Here is a 22,572-nt window from a genome sequence, read left to right as displayed (position 1 = left end):
TCCTATTACCCCGCACGTTGCGCCAAAAATATCCTCTTTTTTCTCTCCTCTTTTCATCAATCTTTATAACGACTATGATCCCCTTGCCCCAAGAAAGACTATTTGATTAGTAAAATAACCTTTACGTACAAATCATAAGCAGTGTCACCAAGTTACTCGCATTTCTACTAGACCCGATTCGGGCCGTTACTAGATCCATATTCCTCCCAGCCCTAAATCGTTAACTAACATAAGATATATAGCCCCAAATACAAAATGCTTGGTGGTTGTGGAAATACTAGCTGCAGTTGCGGCGATAGCTGTGCTTGTGCAGTCGGAGGATGCAAGTGCTAGGCTTCTGACAATCCCGCCGATCCACTTTCCCGTTCAGCATTTTCCCCTACCGCATCTGGACTTTTCAATCTGTTGTTGATTTCCCCCCAAACCGACACGATCAAAAACGAGTAGTCGAACCTTGGATGCTCATATCATCCTTTTGGCAGATACTTCTACGGAGGAAGGAATCATATGCTGTTGTCTTCCGTAGATCCTAGGCTCTCTAGTTAGATGAACAAGCATGAAAGATCCAAATTGTAACTTAAGATGAAATGTTCACAACCAGTTAACCTTCTCTAGACTACAGTATAATTGGTGCTACCGTGCCCTGGTATGATATAAATACCATATATATAAGTTGTTAAATCTGATAAGCATTACTCCATATACAAAAACCATAGCCACATATTATTATCACTTCCAGCTCTTAGTACAGTCTCGAAACCTTTGTATTTTTGGGCGCTTCAAGCGATAAGGTGATTGCTGTTTACGTAATATTATCACGAACGGCCGCTCAAAAAAGGTAATTTTCAGCTTTCAATCTGTAACGAAAGTGTTTGGACAGTACCAGATTTTTCCAATTGATTGCAGCCAACGTTATGGCTATATGGCGGTGTTTTCAAATTTGCAGCTTTGTAGTAGCATTTTATGTTGGATGTGTTGCTTGCGTGTTATTGTCGATAGTGACCATGGAGACGTTATGTTGAAATCACGACGTCTTAACGTTACCAGAGTACGTATCGTGATTACATGCCCTTGCATTTCACAATCAATTGTGCGTGTGGATATCGTTAACATTTAAGAGAATACCCGAGGTTTGGTGATTTAGAGCAAAAAATAATTTTTCACATCAATGATTTTGTTCCGAGGTGTTCACCGGCACCAATATCGCAAACCCTAGCTCAGGTACATCGCATGCTTGATCCATAGGCTTGTATGAAACCAACTAACATCTGCTGTTCTAGACTCGGATCGATCGATCTCCGAATATTACCCGCACACCCATAAACTCCGATGGACCGAGCTAGGTTGATGCGTCGTACGGTGTTGATACCTGTTAATTCTAGACTAGCGCCATGAGATTCGTAGCTTTAGGTTTTCTAATGAATCCATCGAGCTTACTGACATTCCAAAATTCAAAACACTCTGTGACATGGCTAGGGCCAATTCTTTAATATGTTGTTCCTTATATGGCTTGTTTATGGTCATGAAGTTATACTTGTCAATATAGCTAGCAGCCATAACTAGCGTCACCGAATCAACGCATAAACCTTCGTATAGTCAAACCAAAATCTGCGCGAGGATACGAAAATGGGAGCTGCAAGACCCATCAAATTGACGTCACGCGCAAATGCAGCTGCTTTACGGAGTAGTGAAAATTCAGCAAGGGCCGATTATGTGACGGGGACGCCGCTGGTTCGTCCCGAAAGCCCTTCCGGGTTAAATGCCGAGACACCACCCTAAAAAAAATTAACAATTCCAACATTTCTCTAATCGATTAAGGCTTCAAAGGTTACAGAGCTCCTGAACCTATATTAGCACAATGTGATCATCCTCCTTAATCCCAATATTCATAAAATAATATTATAATATATATACGGCGAGAATATTACTCCGACGGCGCGGCCGAGCATGGCGAACTAGCTAGGTTGATGATCATGAATCTATCAAAAAGTCAAGATGCATCCTAACGGGCTAACCTCTCGCGCTAGATATTCCAAAATTTTGACATATCAATTCCTTCACCCCGAACCGTCACCGTGTCACAAACATTCTAAACCTTGGCAATATTCTTGTACTCGAATTCCTACAAGATCTGAGAATTCTCTATCGGCGACTCCAAAGAGCGCGCTCAGGTGACACCGCCGTCCTCCCTGAGAATCTTCAACTCATACTTTTTCGATAAAAGATTTACTAGCTATCACCCTAAAATTTCCAACGATCAAATCGAAGCGTGACAAGATCGTGCCGAAGATTATAGCCACGCACGACGCTTACTGATGCCGAGGTATCGCTCTAGATACCAATAGGAACCAGTATTCCGTTGACAAGCATGGACGCCAATAAAGCAACCATGCATGATAGAATTCACCGCTTCCATCCGCCTCCTCCACTGAGACAATATGTGGGTGGCCAAGGGCATATCGAAACCGTTCCTGACCTCTAGCATAGCGACAATCTCCGTGTTGATGTTCTGTGCTTGTGCATCCATCGAACTGATCAGCTGGGTATAAAGAAGGTGCAATGCTATCAAAAGCTTTTGAACTAGGGAAATCCGTTTGTCAAAAAAAAGTGCGTTATTTAAGGATCTATTAGACAATGTGATAAGAAAGCGAAGCTTCGAAGGGTGCCGTAGACTAGAATCATATAAGGAGCCGGGGTTTTAACGTTGTATAAAGTATACTTTTAAATGAGGAAAATATCCTTATATCCCAGCCAAGTAATTACGGAATTACACTACCTAGATTTCTAGATAAAATTATGAACGATCGTAAAGAACGTGTCCAAATAGATCTCAGGAACAACCAAAATACAGAATCGAAGCTAGCGAAATCAATACCAACAAGCCTCCATAAACCTCTATACAAAAATTCCACAAAATCAACACATATCCCTCCCCACCCTCGGAACTGACCACCCAAAATCCATCTTCACACACCCCCCCCCAAAGCAATCTCAACGTCTCCTCCCCGGCACTCTGAAACCCGCTCTCCTGTCCCGCCGGCACACTTTCTAACGAGATATCTGTCGTCTCCGGAAACTCCTGCAAATCCCCCACCGGAACACCATCACCATCCCGAATAACATCGTCAAACTGACCACCCAGCCTCCTCTCCCCCCTCGGCCCATAACCCCCATTCAACCCCCGCCGACACCCCGGGCACATCCAAAATCCCTCTCTCAAAATCCAACGCCCCAGCTTTTAACCCATCACCATCGTACTCACCCATTCTGATATCAAAATCTTGATTATCCTGTTCCCCAACCCCTCCACCATCACCACCACCATTAACCTGAACAATCCCTCAACCGACGGCTCGGCCACCAAATTCTCAAGATTACTCACAGACCCACCGGAGCACGGTATCCGCTATAATACCTTCCAATCGGCGCATTACCCGGTCAAATCGTTTGGTCTAGACTCGGTGGGTCTTCGTAGTAGTCTAAATATTGCTGTTGAGTACGGGGTAGACAGTTGCCGCGTTTTACCATTTTATGTTTTGGCGTCGATGCCGATGTCGTGGGATTCGTAGGCTGTTGTGGTACCGGTTAGGACAGATTGCATTGTCGATTATATCGTGGGCAACTTCTTGGGGTGGTGAGATCTAGTAGATCCATCGAGAGGAGTTGGGTTTGCGAGTCCTGCAGTTGCTGTGGGACTTGGTCGACGGGTTTGGAGGCGACGTTGAGGAGGGTGGTGGCTGCGAAATCCAGTAGAATTGTCTGATGCATTTTTAATAGTTTGATGCATTCTTAGGATCATATGGTGGCAAGGTCTACCGTAATGATCGGTTTCAATCGAGCGAAACCTCGTGGTTCTGCCATATGGCCATGCATAGGGATCTTGATGGCCAAACGCCCACAAGGGCGACGTGCTGAGGTAGTTGGAGTGTCCAGACACCTGCGCAATCTCCCTCGCTGGATAATTTATTCAAGTAATCTAGAAACCTCACAACAGGCAAACAGTATTAATCAAGAAGAATTTGAAGCGATGGGTATCTCAGGTTCTTATTTTTACAAGCCAATACTATATACTATGATACTATCCCAAGTAGAACAAAGTCCGCCGAAGTATTTTATCCGAGCACTTCCACTCCAGATTTTTCCAGAGTACAAAGGCTGGATATGAAATTTGCTGGGAAAAAAATATAAAAGATAAAAATCACAAACACCAGTTGGGAATACAGGATCCGAACAAACAACCTTTTTGTTTCGCGCAACAGGATATCACTTAGAAAGCTTGAAAAGATCACACGCTCAAGAAACGTAGCAGATTACAAGAAAGAAAGAAGAAAAAGAATCGAGTAGAAAAATAGGCAGAAGGACAAATACCGACAGATCCCATTTCCAACGAAAAGCCCAGAGCAGAGATATAAAGTAAGAGAAGACAATCCCATTTCCAACGAAAAGCCCAGAACAGAGATGTAAAAGCAGAGATGTAAAAGCAGAGATGTAAAAGTAGAGATGTAAAAGCAGAGACGTAAAAGCAGAGACGTAAAAGCAGAGACGTAAAAGTAGAGATGTAAAAGTGGAGATGTAAAGAAGAGAAGACAACATGAGAGCCAATTAATACAATCCATTACAGCATAACTTTTCGTAATTGGAAATAACAAATGAAGAACAGCAATCGTCCAAGAAAACTCGCTTAAAAGTCGTCAAAAAGTCGTGGTTTATGTACATCGTGGGGACTCAGTCTTTGCGGAAGTAGCCTCCCCACGTAGGCCCCCCTCATCTTCTTCGTCGTCTCATGGCAACGGGACAGCTGCAGCGGCGAGGACATCAATGTTATCCTTCTGTTGCTCCAAGTAGTCCTCGACGCTATTGCCAATGACGGCGAATCCGGAAGATGCCGATCAGCTTTTCTATAGCTTCTCGGCTTCTTCCCACTCCTTCTTGAGACCCGGGTAGAAGATCTCGACATCGGCCTCACCGAGGGGGCTTCTGACTCGCTCTTCACCCATGATCTCAAACTTTTCCCTCCTAGGAACAACTGGAGGTGGCATAGCGAGCTGGTCCTCAGTTGGTGGAGGTGGGATGTTCTCCTTGCCAACTCGGTCAACTTCGCTGCGCTTCTTCAAATCCTCTTCGTCGGAGATGTCAAGAGTACCAGCGCCATGGTACATCAAGTTTGTCAATGTTTCTTCGAGTGTATCCTCATGGATCTTAAACATCCAACCCGACTTGGCAACAGGGGTGGCGATAAGTCTACCGTCGATAGACGACTCAATAGCTTTACCGGATTTGGATAGATGAGGATGTGGGTCGATACGTCTGACAGCCTTTTGGATCTTATGCTTAATACCCTTCGACGGTGACGAAAGGGTGGCAAGGCTATCCTTGCGAGAAAGGGTTAGACGGCGTGAAGAGCCAGTAGAATTGGCAGAAGAGGTGGTGGACGGGATGAGAGACCGTCGCTTTAGAGGTGAGGTGGAGGAAGATGCATTGACTGCCTTCTTCTTCGAAACGATAGGAACAGAGTGGGAGGGAACAGCAGGCTTCGTGACGAGAGCATATTTAGGAATTGAGTTCTCGTCGCATGAAGCGGGTGACAGCTGAGACTTCATGCGCTTAGTCTGAGCGGATGCATTGACAGGGGCGTTTTCGTCGTAGATGGTGTAGAAGGGCCGCTTGCTGGGAGAAGCGGAAAGACCCAATGGTTTCTTTACAGACAAGGATGATTTGGAGAAGGACTGGCCTATGGAGGGAAGACAGAGTTGGTCAGCATCACAAGTACTCCGTCATTATCATTATCAACGTCGCAGAGGTTATGAATCCACATGTGCATCCACAAAAGTGGAGCCGGGGTTTACATTGGAGTGACATCACATCGGAGCGGACCGGCGACTGGTGAAAATGTGTTGCGCAACGCGGGAACATGAAACGTAGCCTGGCGCAGCTGGAAGGAAGTCTTTGATTGGCTGGCCAAATATAGGCGGGCGCTCAATCTTATTCTTAACTCCATAGCCCATCGCAATAGCAGTCCATCCGACACCCGGCTGATACTGCCTAGTACTGGTGGCTAGCGCCAGAGGAGCATCGGGGGTTTTCGCCAAATGAATTAAAATGAAAGAGGGAAAAAAAAAAAAAAAAGGATTTCGAATTTTTGCGAGTATTTTCGAGGAGAGGGTGAAATAGAAATGAAGATGCTTACCTTTGCCGTCGAATGTTGCGTCAAGTCCGCGAACAATGTTGCCCAACACGATCCTCTTCTTCGGCGAAAGAGGGGTAAGAACATGGCGAGGTTGGGTCGAGATCATGGTTGCCATTTTTGTCTCTTCTAATCAGATCAAATAGGGATCTTAAAAGTTGGGCGTCGATTTTGTCCGAAAGATAAACTTGTTGGACACCAAAGTTGAATACCAAGCAATCACTTTCAGTGAAGAATCGTAAGGAAAGTGTCGAAGTGTTTTAATCAAAAAAAGTGGCGATGGTGGGCGCGGATGGGAAGGCTGTCAAGGAGGATGGGGCGAAATGCGACAGGAAAAGAGGGAAAAAGTACTGAAAGGTGCGGGAGCAGCAGAAGATAAGAGAAAGTCGCAGTGGGAGGAACAAGGTCGGTGCCAAGTACGACACTACGACGGACGAGACTAAATTATGCTGCAGCAGCGAGATAATGATCTCTACAGGAGGGGTGTGGGAGACCGGTCGATATGCCTCTCTGCCAATGTGATGTATGTTATGCAGCTGAGCGATAAAAGAAGCGAGCAGGCTGCAGCTGATCGAAAAGTCAAGTTCAAGGCAAGTCAAGTCAAGAAAAACCCGATAGATGGCTGGCCAACAAGGTGGGTGGACGATAGTAATAAGTGGAGTAACAGCAGGAAGAAAGACGAAACAGACAGTGTGAGGGAAGAACGGCTGGAGTATATTAAATGGATGGGATGCTCCAAGAGAACAAGAGCATATGCAAGTTTCAGGGTTTTTAGACAAGACTTCTGCTTTCGGTGTCTCCACAAGGCACAGTCAGAAAAATAAATTTGGATAGGCACTCTGCAATTTTGATTAATTTGCAGCACAAGGATGAGGAGAGGAGAAGACGAAGAAGTTTGAAGATGAGAAGGAGAAGGAGAAGGAGAAGAGTAAAATGAGGATCTCGGTTCAAAGAAGCGGACCGTGCTGAGACCACGAAAGAAAGTTATCTTGTAACTGTTAATCGTATAGTGGGGAGTGAATGATGGTGATGGTGATAAGCTGAGGGAGACGGTCTTTTCGTCCTCTTTTTAAATCCAGAAGAAAGGAGGACCTATTACACTTCCCAATCCAGCACTAAAATGATCGTCCCCAAAAATTGGGTGGCAGAAGTCCAAAAGAAGCAAATCCGCAAGGAGAAAAACGACAGGCCAGGGATGGGCTGCCAAGCCTGACAGAATGTGCAGGGGCCGCGACCTTGCAGAGTTGGGTATTCCTTTCACCATCACCAATTTTTACGCGTGCGCGTGACATTCTTGCGTCGAAAAAGTTGATCTTGTTAAAAAAAATTCTCGAGCAGGGTGAAATCTTTTCCAACAGAGTTGCATTCCAATCGAAACCTCCTCATATCCATGTCAATATGAGGAAAAATTTTTTTTTAAAAAAAAGGTCGATATTCTAGGTTTCCCACCTTGTTATGTGATTCATGAATTATTAACAATGCAGAGACGGTTGCACTTTTTTGACATCTGACAGCTCAATCTCAGTTTAAGCTTCAGCAAGCCTTATTCTCTCTTTTTTTCGCGATTATCGAAAGCGAAAAATTAAAGCCAGAAACCCGGTTTCGCGTTCTTCGAGGGGTATTCTCTCGATCCTACTGTAACAGGGATTAAACGTTGATCCCCAACTTTTAACTTGAGCTTCTACAAATCCGGCCACTTTTTTCAAACGAGTTCTAACGGCGAGGCTAGTGGAAAAAAAAAAAAAAAAAAAAAAAATCTGACCTTGTGAGCAAGGGAAGCCAGTGTTATTTTCTGGATTTTAAGGTTGGATTCTTCAGGGTCCTATGACGCATATCTATCGATAAGTCTCCTGGTGGCTTGATATGAAAGGTGGTATTATCTTCGCTTAGACGCTTTCACATGACAGCGTGGCCAGTCGAAGGTCCATATGGTGCGGAAGCTAGTAGGCCCCCCCGAACGCATATGCAAAGTCACGCAAGCAAGCCTGGCCACTGCGGGGTGCAGCTTGCGCTTGCATCGCAGCGATACAAACTAGTTCAATGGATATTTGTCGACAGTTATGCTCAATCTTAATACTGTAATGTCCAGGGAAGCCTTGAGATTCACAGCAAAAAAGAGGAAAAACTCACCCATGATATTCCGTATATCGATCAACGTAGCTCGTGAAAAAAATCTAGAAGCTTTTCGAAAATTTTATTTCCCTTCCATGCATGTGAGCGCTTTTCCTCCCAAAGATGACTCTTCGAGCTCTTCTATATCCCCATATCCCAGCGTCTACAACTGAACAAAAAAATTTTCGCTGCCCCTCTTTTCGAGGAGGGGCAATAAACCCCACTTTCTGATTAGCCCAAATCTCCTGTGCGGTTCCAGGAACGCCCAAGTCCAGAACACACAGGGATCTTGCAACACCAAAACGCGAAAAGTACACCCACGTCCGGAGAATTAATCCTTCTGGGAAAAATCCAGATGTTGGACTTAAAACGGCGGAATTTGAGTTTTAAAATGTTGGGTGTTTCATGTCGACATTAGGATTAGCAAATTAATATTTCTTTAGTACGAAATGTGGTTGTATGATGTGACGCAAAAAATTAAGCAGTATAATACCATATATTTCGAAGAAGCAAGAGTAGACAGATAGTTGTACATGTATACGTCTTGAATAGCAAAATGCAAGCTCAAAGAAACGCTAATAGAAACAGCAAGTAAACCACTGAAGCATGAAGTCCCGCCTCCCCTTCCTACATTCCGCCTCCATATGATCCTGAAGAACTCTCCCGGCCAAAGCATTTGAGTCTACACACAAAAACACCGATTCCAACAAAAGGAAGGAGAGGAAAAGAAAGATTTGACAAGAGAGACCAACAATCCACTTCCCCCCCCTGCCACTCATGAAACTTCGGATGGGTGTGCATTGCTCATACATCATGGGAACTCTCTTGCAGGAATCTTTCTGCTCGGCCATGCGAGCTCTCCCTCGTATCAAGAGGCCTACCCCGGCAGGACAGGGTCTCAGTGCCACCCAATCGATCCCACCCGTCCCCTCCGTCATGCAATGGCAGTTCATGACGTCATAAACCTCTATGCAGAGGGCTGGTGGACAGGTAGGAAAGGGGCTACTGAAGGATCCTACTACCACCTCATGCCGAACCAGTCGAAGTCTCCATCGATGTTCACCCAATGGCCTTTCTCAATCGCTGACTCCCACCTATTATCCATGTAAGTTAGTCAATCTGGTCTTCTACTATCCTGGTTTGAAGCTGGAAGCCTAGAGAGAAACGAAAAGAATCTTCTACTGTTCTGTTTCGAAGCTGGGAGCCTAGACAGGAACGAAAAGAATCTTCTTCTATCCTGGTTTGAAGCTGGAAGCCTAGACAGGAACGAAAAGAATCTTCTGCTATCCTGGTTTGAAGCTGGAAGGCTAGACGGAAACGGAAAGAAAAAAGAGAAGAAGGAGGAAGTAGGTACTCACCCCATGCCTACAGCGAGCATTCGGCACATATCTCCATAATACCCACAAACCACCCATCCGTCTCTGGCCACCCTCAGCGCCTCAACTTGGACTCCAAAGTCAACCAAGTAAGCCACTGCAGCAGCTTCTCTCTCTTCCCTTTCCATCTTATTCAAATCCTCGGCCCAAAAGCCACCAGGCTGTCCCACAGCCACGCTCCTATCCTGCGCCCTCACACAAACCCTATTATACCCACCAGCACTGCAGCTCTTAATCTCCTCTTGGTCAAACACATCGGAATCATCCGAAGAAATGATCCTAACCGGCGGTTCAACCCACGGACGAGGATAATCTGGGAGGTAATAATCCTTTGGCCATTTATCACCCTCGCCCTCACGAACTGCAGAAACACCCTTGATGACATCACCGGGCATGTTCAAGCTAACCTTCATAAATCTTTCCAACGGTAGATATCCCTTATGCCACGTCCATTCCCTGGCACCTCGGTCTCCATGTCGGATCTGGACAGCAACAACGTTCTTGCTGGCTTCAACACCAATGGCGTGAACTCTGTCCATTATGGTGGTCTGAAGGTCACCTTTGAGTGGAATGGCCTCGTACCCTGTTCTTAGGAACTCAAAGATCTTATGCTGTCGCTTTACACCGACTTCGCGGGCGTCTTCGAATTGGTTCTCGAAGGCATGGCCGAAGGCGTCCTTGAATGTTGCAGGGGTGACGAGTCTGTGTGGTGTATTCCTTGGGCAAGGTAGACTTCTTGACATCGCTGGTGGGGTACACTTGTTAGTCGGTGGTGGGATATCAAAGTATTTGTTGATATCTCCATAAGCCCTATTTTCATATCGTTAACATCAAAACTCCATAAAATGGTATCTTCACGATAAACTCACCATCGTCCCTTCTTCCCAACCACAAAAAACTCCCTCTTCTCCTGAATAGCAAGCGCATAAGCCATCCACAGTCCCATAACCATCTCCCCGACCCCTCCAACCCGTCCCTCCCAATCATCAACCACAAAAGTCATCGTCCTCTCACACTCCCCATCCCCACCTTCCTCATCATCCCCCCCGGCCAACTCCAACCCTTCATACCCCTTATCCTCCTCGTAATACCCCAAATGCGCCGCCATAGGTTTCCCCATCCTACTCTCCGCCGCAGCCATACTCTTCATCTCCACCGAATCACAAAGAGCTCTGTACCACTCTCCAGGCAGCGGATAAGCCTCCTCATTCAACGGCATAGAAATAGCATACCCAGTACCATTGCTAACCATCAACACCTCAGGTGTTCTTGTGTACCCCCTCCCATTCCCACCAGTAGTCATCAACCCCGGGAACAACATTTCAAAGGCTCCAGAGTCAGTATACCTCGCCGAGAAAGTTGCACTAGCAATCCCACAGGCGATGATGACACAAAGCCCAACAACCCAGTAGAACAGTACACCCCATTTTTGTCGTAACCGTCGGAAATGTTCTTCTCGTTCTTTGCGGATGAATCTGTGGAGTGTGTATTCATCGGCTGGGAGGTAGTTGGCGTAGATGCAGGGTTTTGCGGGTGAGGTGGGGGTGTAGAGGGTTGTGGAGTCGAAGATGATTGTTCCGGCGGCGGTGCCTGGTGTTAATGTGCGGGCGGAGATGGGGATTGGAGATGGGTATTTTTCGGAGGCGTAGGCGGAGATTGGTGTCGGCGTATGTAGTGTAGAGAAATATGTAGGAGACCTGGCGATTTGATAGTCGCTTCGGTATGGTGGGGGGAGGAGGAGAGTAAGGTGTTTCGGCGGACTGCGAGGCATTGTCGCTTTTATGTTTATTTTATTTGAATTTACGAAAGGGCCCGTCGAGGTCCCTGTATTCAAGAAACTTGCTCTGAATAGTTCTTTTTTTAAATGAATGGATAACGGGTATCTATCCCGAGATATTGACCAGCGAATATGTCGAAGACTCGGCAAGTTATCGTCAAACCAGACCCGGCCCCAATAGTTTTCCCTCAGGACGATTATAACAAAAAAAATTTTTTATCAAAAAAGACTGTAAAGAAAAAAGAGGAGCCAGTCCGTTGAATATATAAAATGTGGCGTACAGGCGTAAAGAAGTGAAGTTCTTTTTCTTGTTTTTGTATGATAATTGCGTGTCTGATGAGGTTCTCGAATATCCAATCGTCCGGAATGGGGTTAAACAGCAGATAGAATTCCTAAACCAGCCCAGCCAGCTTCACAAGACGAAAGCCAAAGAGAAAGAAAGAAAACAATCACAAGCTCAAGCTGTCAAAGCTCTCCTGTTTAGAGAATGTTAAAATGAAGGTGGGCGAAAAGGAATGTCGAGACCAGAAAGAACCAGTTCTGGAATGTCGAAGTTTAAAGGATCGGATGGGAGTAATAAAAGGCTTCAAGGGAAGAAAATAAAAAGAATTGAAGGTCAAGAATTGAATAAGGGTCACCAAAAAAATGTACTGACATTTTCGTAAACATCATGCTGCAGGAGGGGGTTCACTCCCAGCCTTCCTTTGCTGCCTGAGATGAGTGAAGGGCGTTTCAATCTGTTTTGGTTGGTGCGCCAGACGCTCGAAATCCTTGCTAACGAGCCACTCTTTTCCACCCACCGAACGATTGGGAAGCAATCCTTCTGGCTTGCACTTGGGTCCGGCTAACTATTTCCGGGACGTGCAGGGCTTGAAACGAACCGAACTTCGGTCGGCCGACACAGCCTGGATTCTGTGTCACTATTTTCTTGGTTCTCGATAGTGACGATGCTACCGTATACCCCTCAAGCACGACTTTGAAGTAAAAGGGTCCGTTTGCAGACGGTTTACGGTGAAGCAATCCTTTTTTTTCTGGGCCGTTCATGCTGGGAAACTTTTTAAGACGAGGAAGGATTAGACGGTCTTCTCGAATTCAGACTCTTGCATTAGGATTGTGAGCTGCGGTTTGACACTCTTGAATTACCAGCTAGTACGACCGGAATTCATATTCGGCTGCTGTATCGATATTAACTCGGTAGATGCATGCAATGCCTGCGGATGGTCCATTGTTTCGAAGCGAGTTATCCTCCGCTTCAAATTCCCTGACCAATATCGAACCAGCTGCATACCATGACCAAAGGTATCCACATACCGGAACGTGCATATTTCAAAGTTAGGTAAATATAGCATCGTAAAAGGCCGTTTAATATCAATTGAATTCTTACAGCTTGCATGCCGTGTAGTAACATGCTCTAAGTGACCATTTTGTAAAATAAGAAGTTCAACTCACAACGCCGAAGGACAACAAAAGTAGAACACCCAAGGAAAACGATGCCAACCATCCTTACCCGTAAGGTTTATGGTAGAAACAGTAGAGATATATACACAGTTCACAGTTATTTATCCAAATTGTGGACAAGCGTCTGCCTCAATGCGCTCAAATAGGCGGCAAAGTATTCCTGTTAAAGGCCATTGTTAGCAAAAGCCCAGAGGCGATGGAGTAACAAAAAGGGGAAATAGAGCTTACCTGCAAATAGGACATTGTAACCTAACCCTCATCCATCCTTCTAAACACCCAGAATGAAAAACGTGCCTACAAGGAGTAACCATATAGCTTCTTCGCCCAACGTATACACCTTGCCCAAGTAACCCACCAACCACCCCACCCGCACCATCACCACTATCCCCGCCAACTTCATGGCTGTGCTGTCCGTTCGAAGGCACAACTGGGACCTCCACACTTTGCATACAAATGGCACAATCAAAGATCCTTGTCCCTTTTCTCCCACTTCCAGTTCCTCCGTAGCCTCCACTTCCACCTTCCTTCGTGGCAGTGGGGCTAACTGGGCTCCCGCCTTCGCCCAAAAGTGCTCTCTCGAGATCATCGGCTGGCAAGATAGGATAATAATCATAAGCCGGTGGGAACCAGCCCTCCGGAACTAAAAACCTCGGTCCTAACAGCTCTTGGACTCCTAGCATCCATATCTGACACCATAACCATCCCACGCTCGCCCAGCAGATCCACTTGACGGGTCGTGAGAATGCAATATTGTCGGAGTGGCCGTAAAAGTATAAGACGGCGATCAGCCTGCAAGTAGAAATCCCAAAGACAAATTCCCATTTCAGGCCCTTGCGGCAGTTGCGGTAGGTATTGCGATAGATTTGAGGCACCCAGAATGAGAGCGAAAGGAAGAGCGCGATCCGTTGTATCAAATTGCGAAGAAACAAAGGAAGAGAGATAGAGTAGATCAAGAGAAACCCTGTGATCACGAGGAACATATAGAACCGAGTGATTATGGAAGAGAAATCTTGACGAATGGTGGTTGCCGGGGGAGGCGTAGTATTGACGGGGGTCGGATTCGTCCGTATAGTAGCGGGTAGCGGAAGAGTGCCCGTCGCCGATGCTCGTGTAGCCGCAGCCTGAGCAGCGGCGGCTGCTGGAGTTGGCTGTGGAGGAGATGCCTGCGTCTGTGCCGCCCGTCGTTCCGGAAGTTGAACTCGGTATATCATGAGCATGTACCGAATTCCGAAAAAGCCAGCTAGGACAGTACAGAAAAAAGCAGCGGCGATGAGAGCCAGGGAACTACGCTCCACCAGAGTAGCGGTTACGATGAATATTATGACAACGTAGCCGTCAAGAAGAGAGATAATTCCAATGGTCCAGAAGGAAACACGGGATAGGGTTGATGGAGTCGATGATTCTTTCATTTGGCGAACCATAAAGTATATTTCGAAGGCAACGATGAGACAAGCGTTCAGAGCGAAGTTGGAAACTCGATCAAAGTATGATTCCAGTTTAAGGCCCGTGGCGGCCTCCGAAGACAGCACGAAAGAGCAGTCTGGGGAGTAAATTATGGCCGACCCCACAAGTGGCGGTGGAGTTATGGGAATATACTCTCCGGTCCTGTGGCGGAGTTCACGTTCGATAGTATCGACGATACTTTGTTGGGAAAGCTCTGTGAACCAAGAGGCATCTGGATGCATTTTGATCGGGTGTACCTGGAGATACACGATGAATTCACATTGGAGTGGGGGCGTTCCAATGTACTGCTCGTCGACGGGAATCCATGGCGGGTACTCGTCCCCAGATTCAAGGTGATCCTCAATCTGCTGGGATATAGAATCGTTCAGAGGCTTCTTGATTAGATTATAGGTTGTATTGGATGGTGTTAGGTGCGGTAATCCAAAAACGCCGGCGAACCTATGGACGCAATTAGATATCTTACGATGAGCATGATTCGGAACGAAGGGTTCTTACTTGTTGCTATTAGTGGCGCCTATGAGGAGGCCAGATTCTACGAAATGGACGCCGTGCATCCTGACATCAACCGCCTGGCCTCCCACACGGCCACCCCAATCATTATAGAGTTCCATATTCATCGAGACAGTTTGGACGACCCCTCGCAATTCCTCGAAATGCTTCTTGGGTTGTCGTTCCTTCACAATCATCCAAAATCGGCCTTTGTCAATCGTGACATTTCGTTGGTAGGTTTCATTGATTGTAGGGCGATGGAGGCCCGGTACATCAAGACGAGTCCAGTCACCGTTAAGCATGCCCGTGATGTTCCGATACATCGGCGACTCGGATCCTTCTAGAGGGTTGGGTTCCGCTCGTTCGTACTCTGGGGGCGATGGTGTATCATCACCATCAGCGCCCACATCTGAAGCTCCAATGTCCCTTTTGACGGCAGTATCGTCCAGTATGTTCCGTGCCGGCGGAGGGCCATCGTCTGCCTTTGCTCGATTAAAGACATCATCTATCATATGGCTGACCCTCGTCCGTACCATTCCCATGCCCTGCGGACTCCACCATCCGCCTGCAAAGCCAGTCAAGTTTCCGACATTCCCGTAGGTCGAGTTCTGAAGCTCCCCTAGCCATCTCTGTTCCTCGGCGACAATGTCTTTGATGTTGTAGTCCCGGTTAGATACGTTCGCAGTATTATCGGGAGAGAGGATGAGGATTAGGATTATAACCCCGAGAAATATACGAGAGGCCTCCATGATCGTGATATATGTGTCTGTCTGCTGTCCTTGCGCCTTTATGTCCGGTCGAGTATCCCAAGAAAACTACCGCATGACGAGTTCAGGTTATGTAATGCTTCCCCTTAAGGCCTTATAAGGTCGGTGCTGCTAATCCCAATCAATGGCTGCGTCAGTACCTTCGAGTTGTTCTTGCGACTACGGTCTCCGAGCCTATAGCCTGCAGGCTTGTTGGTCTAGTTCCATGGTGCTTTTAAAGAAGTGTCGTTAAATAGCCCGTGGTTTGGAGTGGTTGTTTCAGCCATCGCATGGAGGAGAGCTTACGTTCTCGAATTTCTGCAGTTTTGGTGGAGCTGCCTTCCTTTTCAACGGGGCGTTTGGCGGGCACTCGGTTGTCATGTAAACAAAAGATCGACCTGTTTTGCTGAAACAACGCGCTGCGCACCCAAAACTTCTTTCACGACTACTACCTCGACTCCGACGACCCCAACTTCAACCTCTCTTCTCTTCCCACCACCAACCTCTCATCATCACCAACCAGCTTCACGACCAAAACCCATCGTGTTGCATTAACCACCGCTACCGTCTCGTACTCACCTCGACTTGTTCTCCAAAGCAGACACATCCCTCATCATCACGTTCCACCTTCTATTCTTCCAGCCTGACTGCTTGAAGATCCGATCAAAATGCCTATCAAAGGGACGGCTCCCGAGAATACTAGGTATCACAGGATGGTTCGCCGACAGACTTTCGGCGAACGCATCGCCAGCTTCCTGAACCCGATGGACAACTGGCTTGCAATCAGTCTCCTCTTTGAGGAGTTTGATTGGGACGGGTTCGGGGAGTCGGTTGCTCTACCAGTGAGCATCGCTCTCAACATTGCCCTGATTGTTTTCAGGGCATCGTCAGACACTTCCTCCGGGTGGAGGGGATCGTCTCCTCTCGAGGACGTCCTTCGGGACCCCTCACTCCCATACACCCCCCAGTCCACTTCGTGGTGGGGATATCTGGTATGTTTTCGAGCTGTGGGTTCAATATTGATTTCCATGATGTCATAGGCTAACTTTTTTCTCCATCTATAGTTCAATATCCTAGCCTACGCCCTCTTCATGTTCTCGGTCTTCAACACGGTATACACCCTCAACCGCACCCGCCCGTACAGGAATTTCGAGCACCCTGTCCACGGACAGGCGCCAACGCCGTCCGCCCGTCGCGTCCGGGTGTTCTCACCCACCAACCAGTATACGCCGGTACGCATGTTCAAGTCGGTGTTCCCAGATTTGGGATACACCCAGAACCCTCCAATCCGTGACAATGTCACGGAGGACGAGATCTGGGAAATCCCAAAATGGGATTACACCAACTTGAACTTGTCGCTGTCCGCCTACTTCTCCCCGCTCCACTGTGTCGTTGTCTTTTGCCTTCTCCCGTACACACCACCGAAGACTGGTGGGCTGTGGGGTGATGCCCCTTCGACGACTTACTCTGCTTCTTGGATGGCGGTGATCTGGCATATCACCTTGATCAATGCCCTCCTCTCGGTTTATCTCCATCTCTTCTTCAAGGCCTTTAAGACCCAAAGTGCCGATGAGAAATACATACACGGACAGGTGCTCCAGGAATACAGCAGGAAGTTTGTTCAACCTAGGGTTAACCCTCAAATGCGCGACGCTGGAACTAGTACGGAAAACGGTGGATACGCAGTTTCTGCTCCAACAGAACACAAACCTGGCTTCAAAACCCGTCCACACCCCGCCTACGAGGGATATGGGCCACAGGAGACACCGGCAGAGAAGAAAACCCGAGAAGACAGAGAAAGAGAAGAACGACGAAAGACTGGAGGTTTGTTCGGCCAATTTATGGCCTCGACCCCAAGCAGGGCTGCCGCTACGACTACTGGCACATTTACCGTCGGGAAAGCGAACGGAACCACAGCAAATGGATTTACGCAGGAGAAGAAGATACCGGCCTGGACCCCCCAACGACTTAACGCTGCCGGAGTACCAGTAACTGACTCGCGACAGAGCTTCGGTATTCCAGGCGTTGGAGTCCCTCGAGCTGTCAACGCCGGAACAAATACGAATGGAAGAAAGAGCTATGCTAGTGGAGATCTGATGACGCCAGCCCGCAGAGTCGCCACCGCCAATCCTGGCCTGGCCACAGCTCCCCGCAGTTCGTCAAAACCAGGGAGGAATGGGAATGTATGGGGCGGCGGGGTTGATTATGGTGTTCCAAGCCCTATGAAGAGAACCAGCCGTCGTGGTCTCTAAAGAAGAAGACAACTTTATCCACAAACTTTTCATGAACATATTATCCTCGCTCAGTCCTCAACCTCACCACTTATATCCTTTCTCGCCTTACCAGGATATCCAGGCTTTCTATCTGCACCCATCTCTGTCTATCTCTCTCATTACGACCAATGTCATCGCCATCCCCTACCGGCCGTTGATTTTCATCATAAATCCCCACCTTCTAACTCGTCCGGCTGCCCCGCCTATCTCATGCCGACTTATTACCATCACCATTCTACTTTCGTCCTCATCACGGCCTAATTCTTTATGAGCTAGAGCATTCGGGCGAGTGGTACTTTTCCTGTCTATATATATGTATATATTTTCCTTGTTTTCTAGCGATGTATCATACTAGACTGTGCGGTTCGGCGTTCTCTACTTTTTGTTTACTGCAAGGTATGGCGTTTATTACTACTTATGTGGACTTAATGTGTATTATTGGATTATGAGGGGCGAGGAGAAAGAATATACCCTTATTACCTGTGAGCTGTAGCTCTGTTGAAAAAGTTTTACCAAAGATCAATTATATTGTGATGATACCAGACCGAAGCGATAAGAACAATGAACGTCGCCAAAATGCCACCAACAGTAACAAATAAAAAATAAAAAATTTCGTAACCGCTAACCAAAATATCTAGAAAACCAATCCTCCCGAAGCCATTCTGTAGATATAGATACCCAGGTATGCAAACCGAAAGATACTAGTATACCATGAAATTTTATCACGCATTATTCCTCCTCAACCTCTGCAACAAATCCCCAGAATCCTCGCCTGAGCCGGGCGGTACAGTTGCCCATAACGTTACATCAGGGTCAGGGAAATGCGTCCCGTAGCTTGTAAAAGAAAAGTCTTGGAAATCCCCCGGTCTGATGTTCACTGCCGCAGCAACTGCTAAATCGAGCTCTGTTTGATCTAGGAAGCTAGCATCAATATTAATACCAGGGGCAGCAGTAGTCGCCGGTGGACTTGTGGTACGCGAACGAGATCGAGATCTTGCTGCAGTGGCAGTAAAACCTGCGATGCCAGGTGAGGCAGTTGACATGACAAATTCCGGGGAGCTTCCGGACGTTGAAGCAGGATTCGAAGGTTGGGCTGACGAGATAGATGGCGAAGGAAGTTGCTGCTGTTGGGTTATCCCCGCAGCGGTTCTCCAAGACGAGAAGTTGATGTTATTCGAGAAATCGAAGTTTGCAGCGTTAGAGTAATCGCCTGCAAGATTATATGCTGCAGCAGGCGAAGCTTCTACGCCGAAACTGTCGAAGACAGAGTTATCTTGCTGTGTTCTTACAGCTTGGGGTGGGGAAGCAGGGTCGTCTAGTACTCTCCAATCTTCTAGACGTGCGATAACTCTCTTAACTTGTCTTTTCACTTCCTTCAACCTTCTCGCACTATTCAACTTGTCGTATTTCGCTGCTTTTAACAGTGCCTTTGCAACCTCCCGTAGTCGTCCTCTGTGGGCTAGGACAACCTGACTCTCCTGCCAACTCCCCTTATCCACACATCCAATAAAATACTCCAAAGCCCGTCCACAGGCATCAATACCTAGTAACATCATGTTCGCCATTGCAATATCCGCCGTTTCAGGTGGGAGCATAGCCCTTGAGAAAACCCACTTATCATTCCCCGGTGCGTCTTTATTCTCCGACTCAAATTTATCAAGTGCCTCTAGCAAAAACTCTGATGTTTCCAGAAATTTAACCATGGTATCCAATGTAACACTCCAATCGTCCTCATCCGCTACGTTTGGGAAGAGTAGGTGAATCATGATGACGTAGTATAATACCACAGGCACAGAATGTGCGGTTGTATTGAGGTTATTCGATTCTTTCTTGGCCTCGAGGGAGCGGACAGCCTCTTCGAGGACTTTTCGGATCCGAAGGCAAAGTAGCGGGATGTTTTGGTTGTTGATGCCTTTTAGTCTGTGGACTGAGATCCAGAACATATCGTCTTTGTTTGATTCTTCGAGTGCGGTGGAGAGGTTGCGTGGGTAGAGAGCGTAGATGTGGGAACAAGTTGATGTCACGTTTCGTAATGCCCACCAGGACTTTATCATATATGCTTGGCGACGACGGGCGGATAGATTACCGCTACGTTCATCGAGTTCTGCGACTTTTGAAAACCGTCTGTCTGAAGGAAGGGATTCGCTTGCAAGTGGAACGGCGGGAAGGAAATCGGCGAAGGGGGTGTCGAATTGCATGAAGCCCCAAAGCGTTAGAAGTGATAAAACACAATTGATATTTTTTAATAGTTCCGTTTCGACTTCTCCAATATCGACACCATTGATCATTCCTTGCCCAGTGATGGGTTTGTCGTTCAACTGGATTAGTGTTTTGTTTGTACCTGCGCAGGCGAGGCTTGCGAATGCGGTTCCGCGGCGACCCTTGCCGATACAGAAGTTATGCCATGCGAGGAGTAGACATGATTGCATTACTGATAACGAAAACTTGTCTTCCTTGCGGGTGCCCATAAGAGCGCAGGCGTACTCGAAGAATGGTTCACCAGCATTGGAGCCGATACGACCGTCCCCGATGTAGAGCGCATCACCGACCATGAGATTAAGCAGGATTTCATCATGCTTCCCGTCGCGGAATTGGCGGAGGAAGAGAGTTTTGGAGGCAATACTGCTGAGGGGGTGGAGACTAAACCAGCTTTCGATCATTTGAACAATCTGATGCTGTTCAAATCTTGCTAATGGGCTAGGTTTTTGAGCAGCTGTTCCGTTAAGGACAGAAGACGAAAACATCTTAGGACTTGTGTCCGCCAGGCAACTCTTGACATAGAACTTTCCGGGTGAGTCCTCAAGGTGCTGGCAGCCCAGTCGTCCGTACATAATGGCCACCATTTCCACAACTTCTTGCGCCATAAATGTCAAAACTCCGTCGTAGGACATGACAGGAGCTCTGTACTGAACTTCCATTTGATCAGCCGGCGGACTTGACATATCCGAGGCCGGCGAATTTGAACTCTTATCAGATAAATCGCGACGTTGAAATGTTGCAGGAGTCTTTGACTCATCAATCTCCCTCATCTTTAGTCCAAAGGTAGATATTGCACGAAGGTAAGGGTTCTCTGGGACTGGAGCACCTTCTCCCCCAAACTCTTGGCGGAAGAAGAGGTCGATATCTTGGGCGATAGTGTTGTTTGGGTTCCATGACATGAATGGCCGGAGACGAGTCCAGCTCTCGACAGTCTTGGAAGAAAGAAGCGAAGTTTCCCTTTGGAAATCTGAAGTAGAATATGTGGAGCTTTCGCATTTGAAGTTTCCAAGGCATTGTGTTGAGGATGTTGTAGTTTGAAGGGCCTCGTTTTCCTGTGAATGTCCGTGTTGTTAGCAAAAAAACGTGTGCTGAACCAAATCTCACCGAAAAGCATCAGAACGCAGCACAAACTTGTTAAGTTAACACCATTGTGCCTCTAAAAATAAAATAAAATAAAAATAAAATAAAAAATAGAACATACCTTGATCGTTGCTTGCATCAATGCAGCCGCCCGTGCAGCCGCAGACGCGGATATCCTGCGAGGCCTCCCCTTCGCTGACTCCGGAGCATAAACACAATCCAGGTTTCGCTCCGTGCAGGCCTCACACCTCGCCGTCCCGGAGCATTTTATTTTCCTTGCACGACAGAACTGGCAGCTTTTGCGGATAGTTACTGACCTCCCGTGCGATGACATGACCGGTCGGGGCTTAAGTGGGACCTGGAATCAAAACGGGTATACGTAAATCTGCAGGCCACTGGCATTACAGTGCAGTCGTCGTCACTCAGGCCAGCCTTTAATAGAGGGTCCTCGATTTAGCTCACAGAAGCAGCGCCTTAGTAGGTTGCGTAGAAGAGTCTCAATGGAGGGGATGGAGCCCGAGACCTCAACGGTATCGCGAACGGCGGGGGGGGTATTGCTTGATCTTTTGATCCTCCGAATGTTTGAAGTTGGTGATTGGTCCAGTAAGAGTAGGATATCGACGATACTGAGTAAACAGTTCCAACAAGGTCGTGAACCAGAGATTCGATACCGCCGGGTCGTTCCGTGCCACTAACTTCCCAGTCGGTGCAAGGGAGTTAGATACAGAGGTACCAAGATATTCTTCGGGCTCGTCAATTTGGATGGGTCCGAAACATCCAAAACCTTGGAACTGGAAGCGAATAACTCTCCGTTGAAGATTCTTTGTAATCGAGTATTAATATAAAAAAGGTATATGTTTAAAATTTTAATGTATTACGTCGAGCGAACATGAGGAAAATATCCGTTGAGGTGGTGCGCGGTGGATTAGTTAAGGCACAGTATAGAGCTTCGTTTGGCCCGAACGGGAACGGGCAAACAATACGAAAAAATTATAATTAAGCGGCGTCTGCAACTTGATGACAAACAGGCGAAATTCGCTCGAGTTCGGGATAGTCAATGACGATTTGGCCGGAGAGTTTAAACTTCCCTTCTATCTCGGGGGCAAGTTGTGAGCGTTATATACATACCTACCTTTTAGTCATGTCAGATTCTGTGGGCCTAAACTTAAGATGAAATATTGGGATAGTAGAGTTCGATATCAGTCGTCATGAAGGAGCCTTGTTCCCCTGCATCTGTCAGCAAACGAGCCTTGAAATTCGTAGGCGTTCGTCACGGGTTTCCCGACCAGCAATTAGATGAGGCTTGGGCCCATTTTTTTATGGATTCTCTACTAGGATGGTTATATGAACATGT

The 22,572-nt window shown here is 47.1% G+C and overlaps 5 protein-coding genes across 5 annotated transcripts; 1 reads left to right on the top strand and 4 right to left on the bottom strand.

Moving 5' to 3' along the window:
• Positions 1-4,898: 4,898 nt before the first annotated feature.
• Positions 4,899-6,293, bottom strand: DFL_002092 (uncharacterized protein; the record flags this gene model as incomplete). The annotated part of the gene is made up of 2 exons (XM_067630829.1): positions 4,899-5,731; positions 6,188-6,293. The coding sequence occupies 2 exons, from the start codon at positions 6,291-6,293 to the stop codon at positions 4,899-4,901; spliced, it is 939 nt and encodes a 312-aa protein (XP_067493433.1).
• A 3,021-nt stretch (positions 6,294-9,314) lies between these two features.
• Positions 9,315-11,443, bottom strand: DFL_002091 (uncharacterized protein; the record flags this gene model as incomplete). Its single annotated transcript, XM_067630828.1, has 3 exons — positions 9,315-9,390; positions 9,655-10,482; positions 10,542-11,443. 3 exons carry the CDS (start codon positions 11,441-11,443, stop codon positions 9,315-9,317), a joined length of 1,806 nt encoding a protein of 601 aa, XP_067493432.1.
• Positions 11,444-13,004: 1,561 nt separating this feature from the next.
• DFL_002090 (uncharacterized protein) lies at positions 13,005-15,609 on the bottom strand (the record flags this gene model as incomplete). The annotated part of the gene is made up of 4 exons (XM_067630827.1): positions 13,005-13,067; positions 13,136-13,156; positions 13,216-14,809; positions 14,867-15,609. The coding sequence occupies 4 exons, from the start codon at positions 15,607-15,609 to the stop codon at positions 13,005-13,007; spliced, it is 2,421 nt and encodes an 806-aa protein (XP_067493431.1).
• A 665-nt stretch (positions 15,610-16,274) lies between these two features.
• On the top strand, positions 16,275-17,858 carry DFL_002089 (uncharacterized protein; the record flags this gene model as incomplete). The annotated part of the gene is made up of 2 exons (XM_067630825.1): positions 16,275-16,598; positions 16,671-17,858. 2 exons carry the CDS (start codon positions 16,275-16,277, stop codon positions 17,856-17,858), a joined length of 1,512 nt encoding a protein of 503 aa, XP_067493430.1.
• A 743-nt stretch (positions 17,859-18,601) lies between these two features.
• DFL_002088 (uncharacterized protein) lies at positions 18,602-21,552 on the bottom strand (the record flags this gene model as incomplete). The annotated part of the gene is made up of 2 exons (XM_067630824.1): positions 18,602-21,190; positions 21,340-21,552. The coding sequence occupies 2 exons, from the start codon at positions 21,550-21,552 to the stop codon at positions 18,602-18,604; spliced, it is 2,802 nt and encodes a 933-aa protein (XP_067493429.1).
• Between the last annotated feature and the right edge of the window lie 1,020 nt (positions 21,553-22,572).

This window comes from Arthrobotrys flagrans (genome assembly GCF_004000055.1).
Source record: "Arthrobotrys flagrans strain CBS H-5679 chromosome Unknown unitig_3, whole genome shotgun sequence".
Classification (NCBI taxonomy): domain Eukaryota; kingdom Fungi; phylum Ascomycota; class Orbiliomycetes; order Orbiliales; family Orbiliaceae; genus Arthrobotrys; species Arthrobotrys flagrans.
The sequence above is the reverse complement of the archived record's forward strand: the minus strand, read 5'-3'. Positions and strand labels throughout refer to the sequence as shown.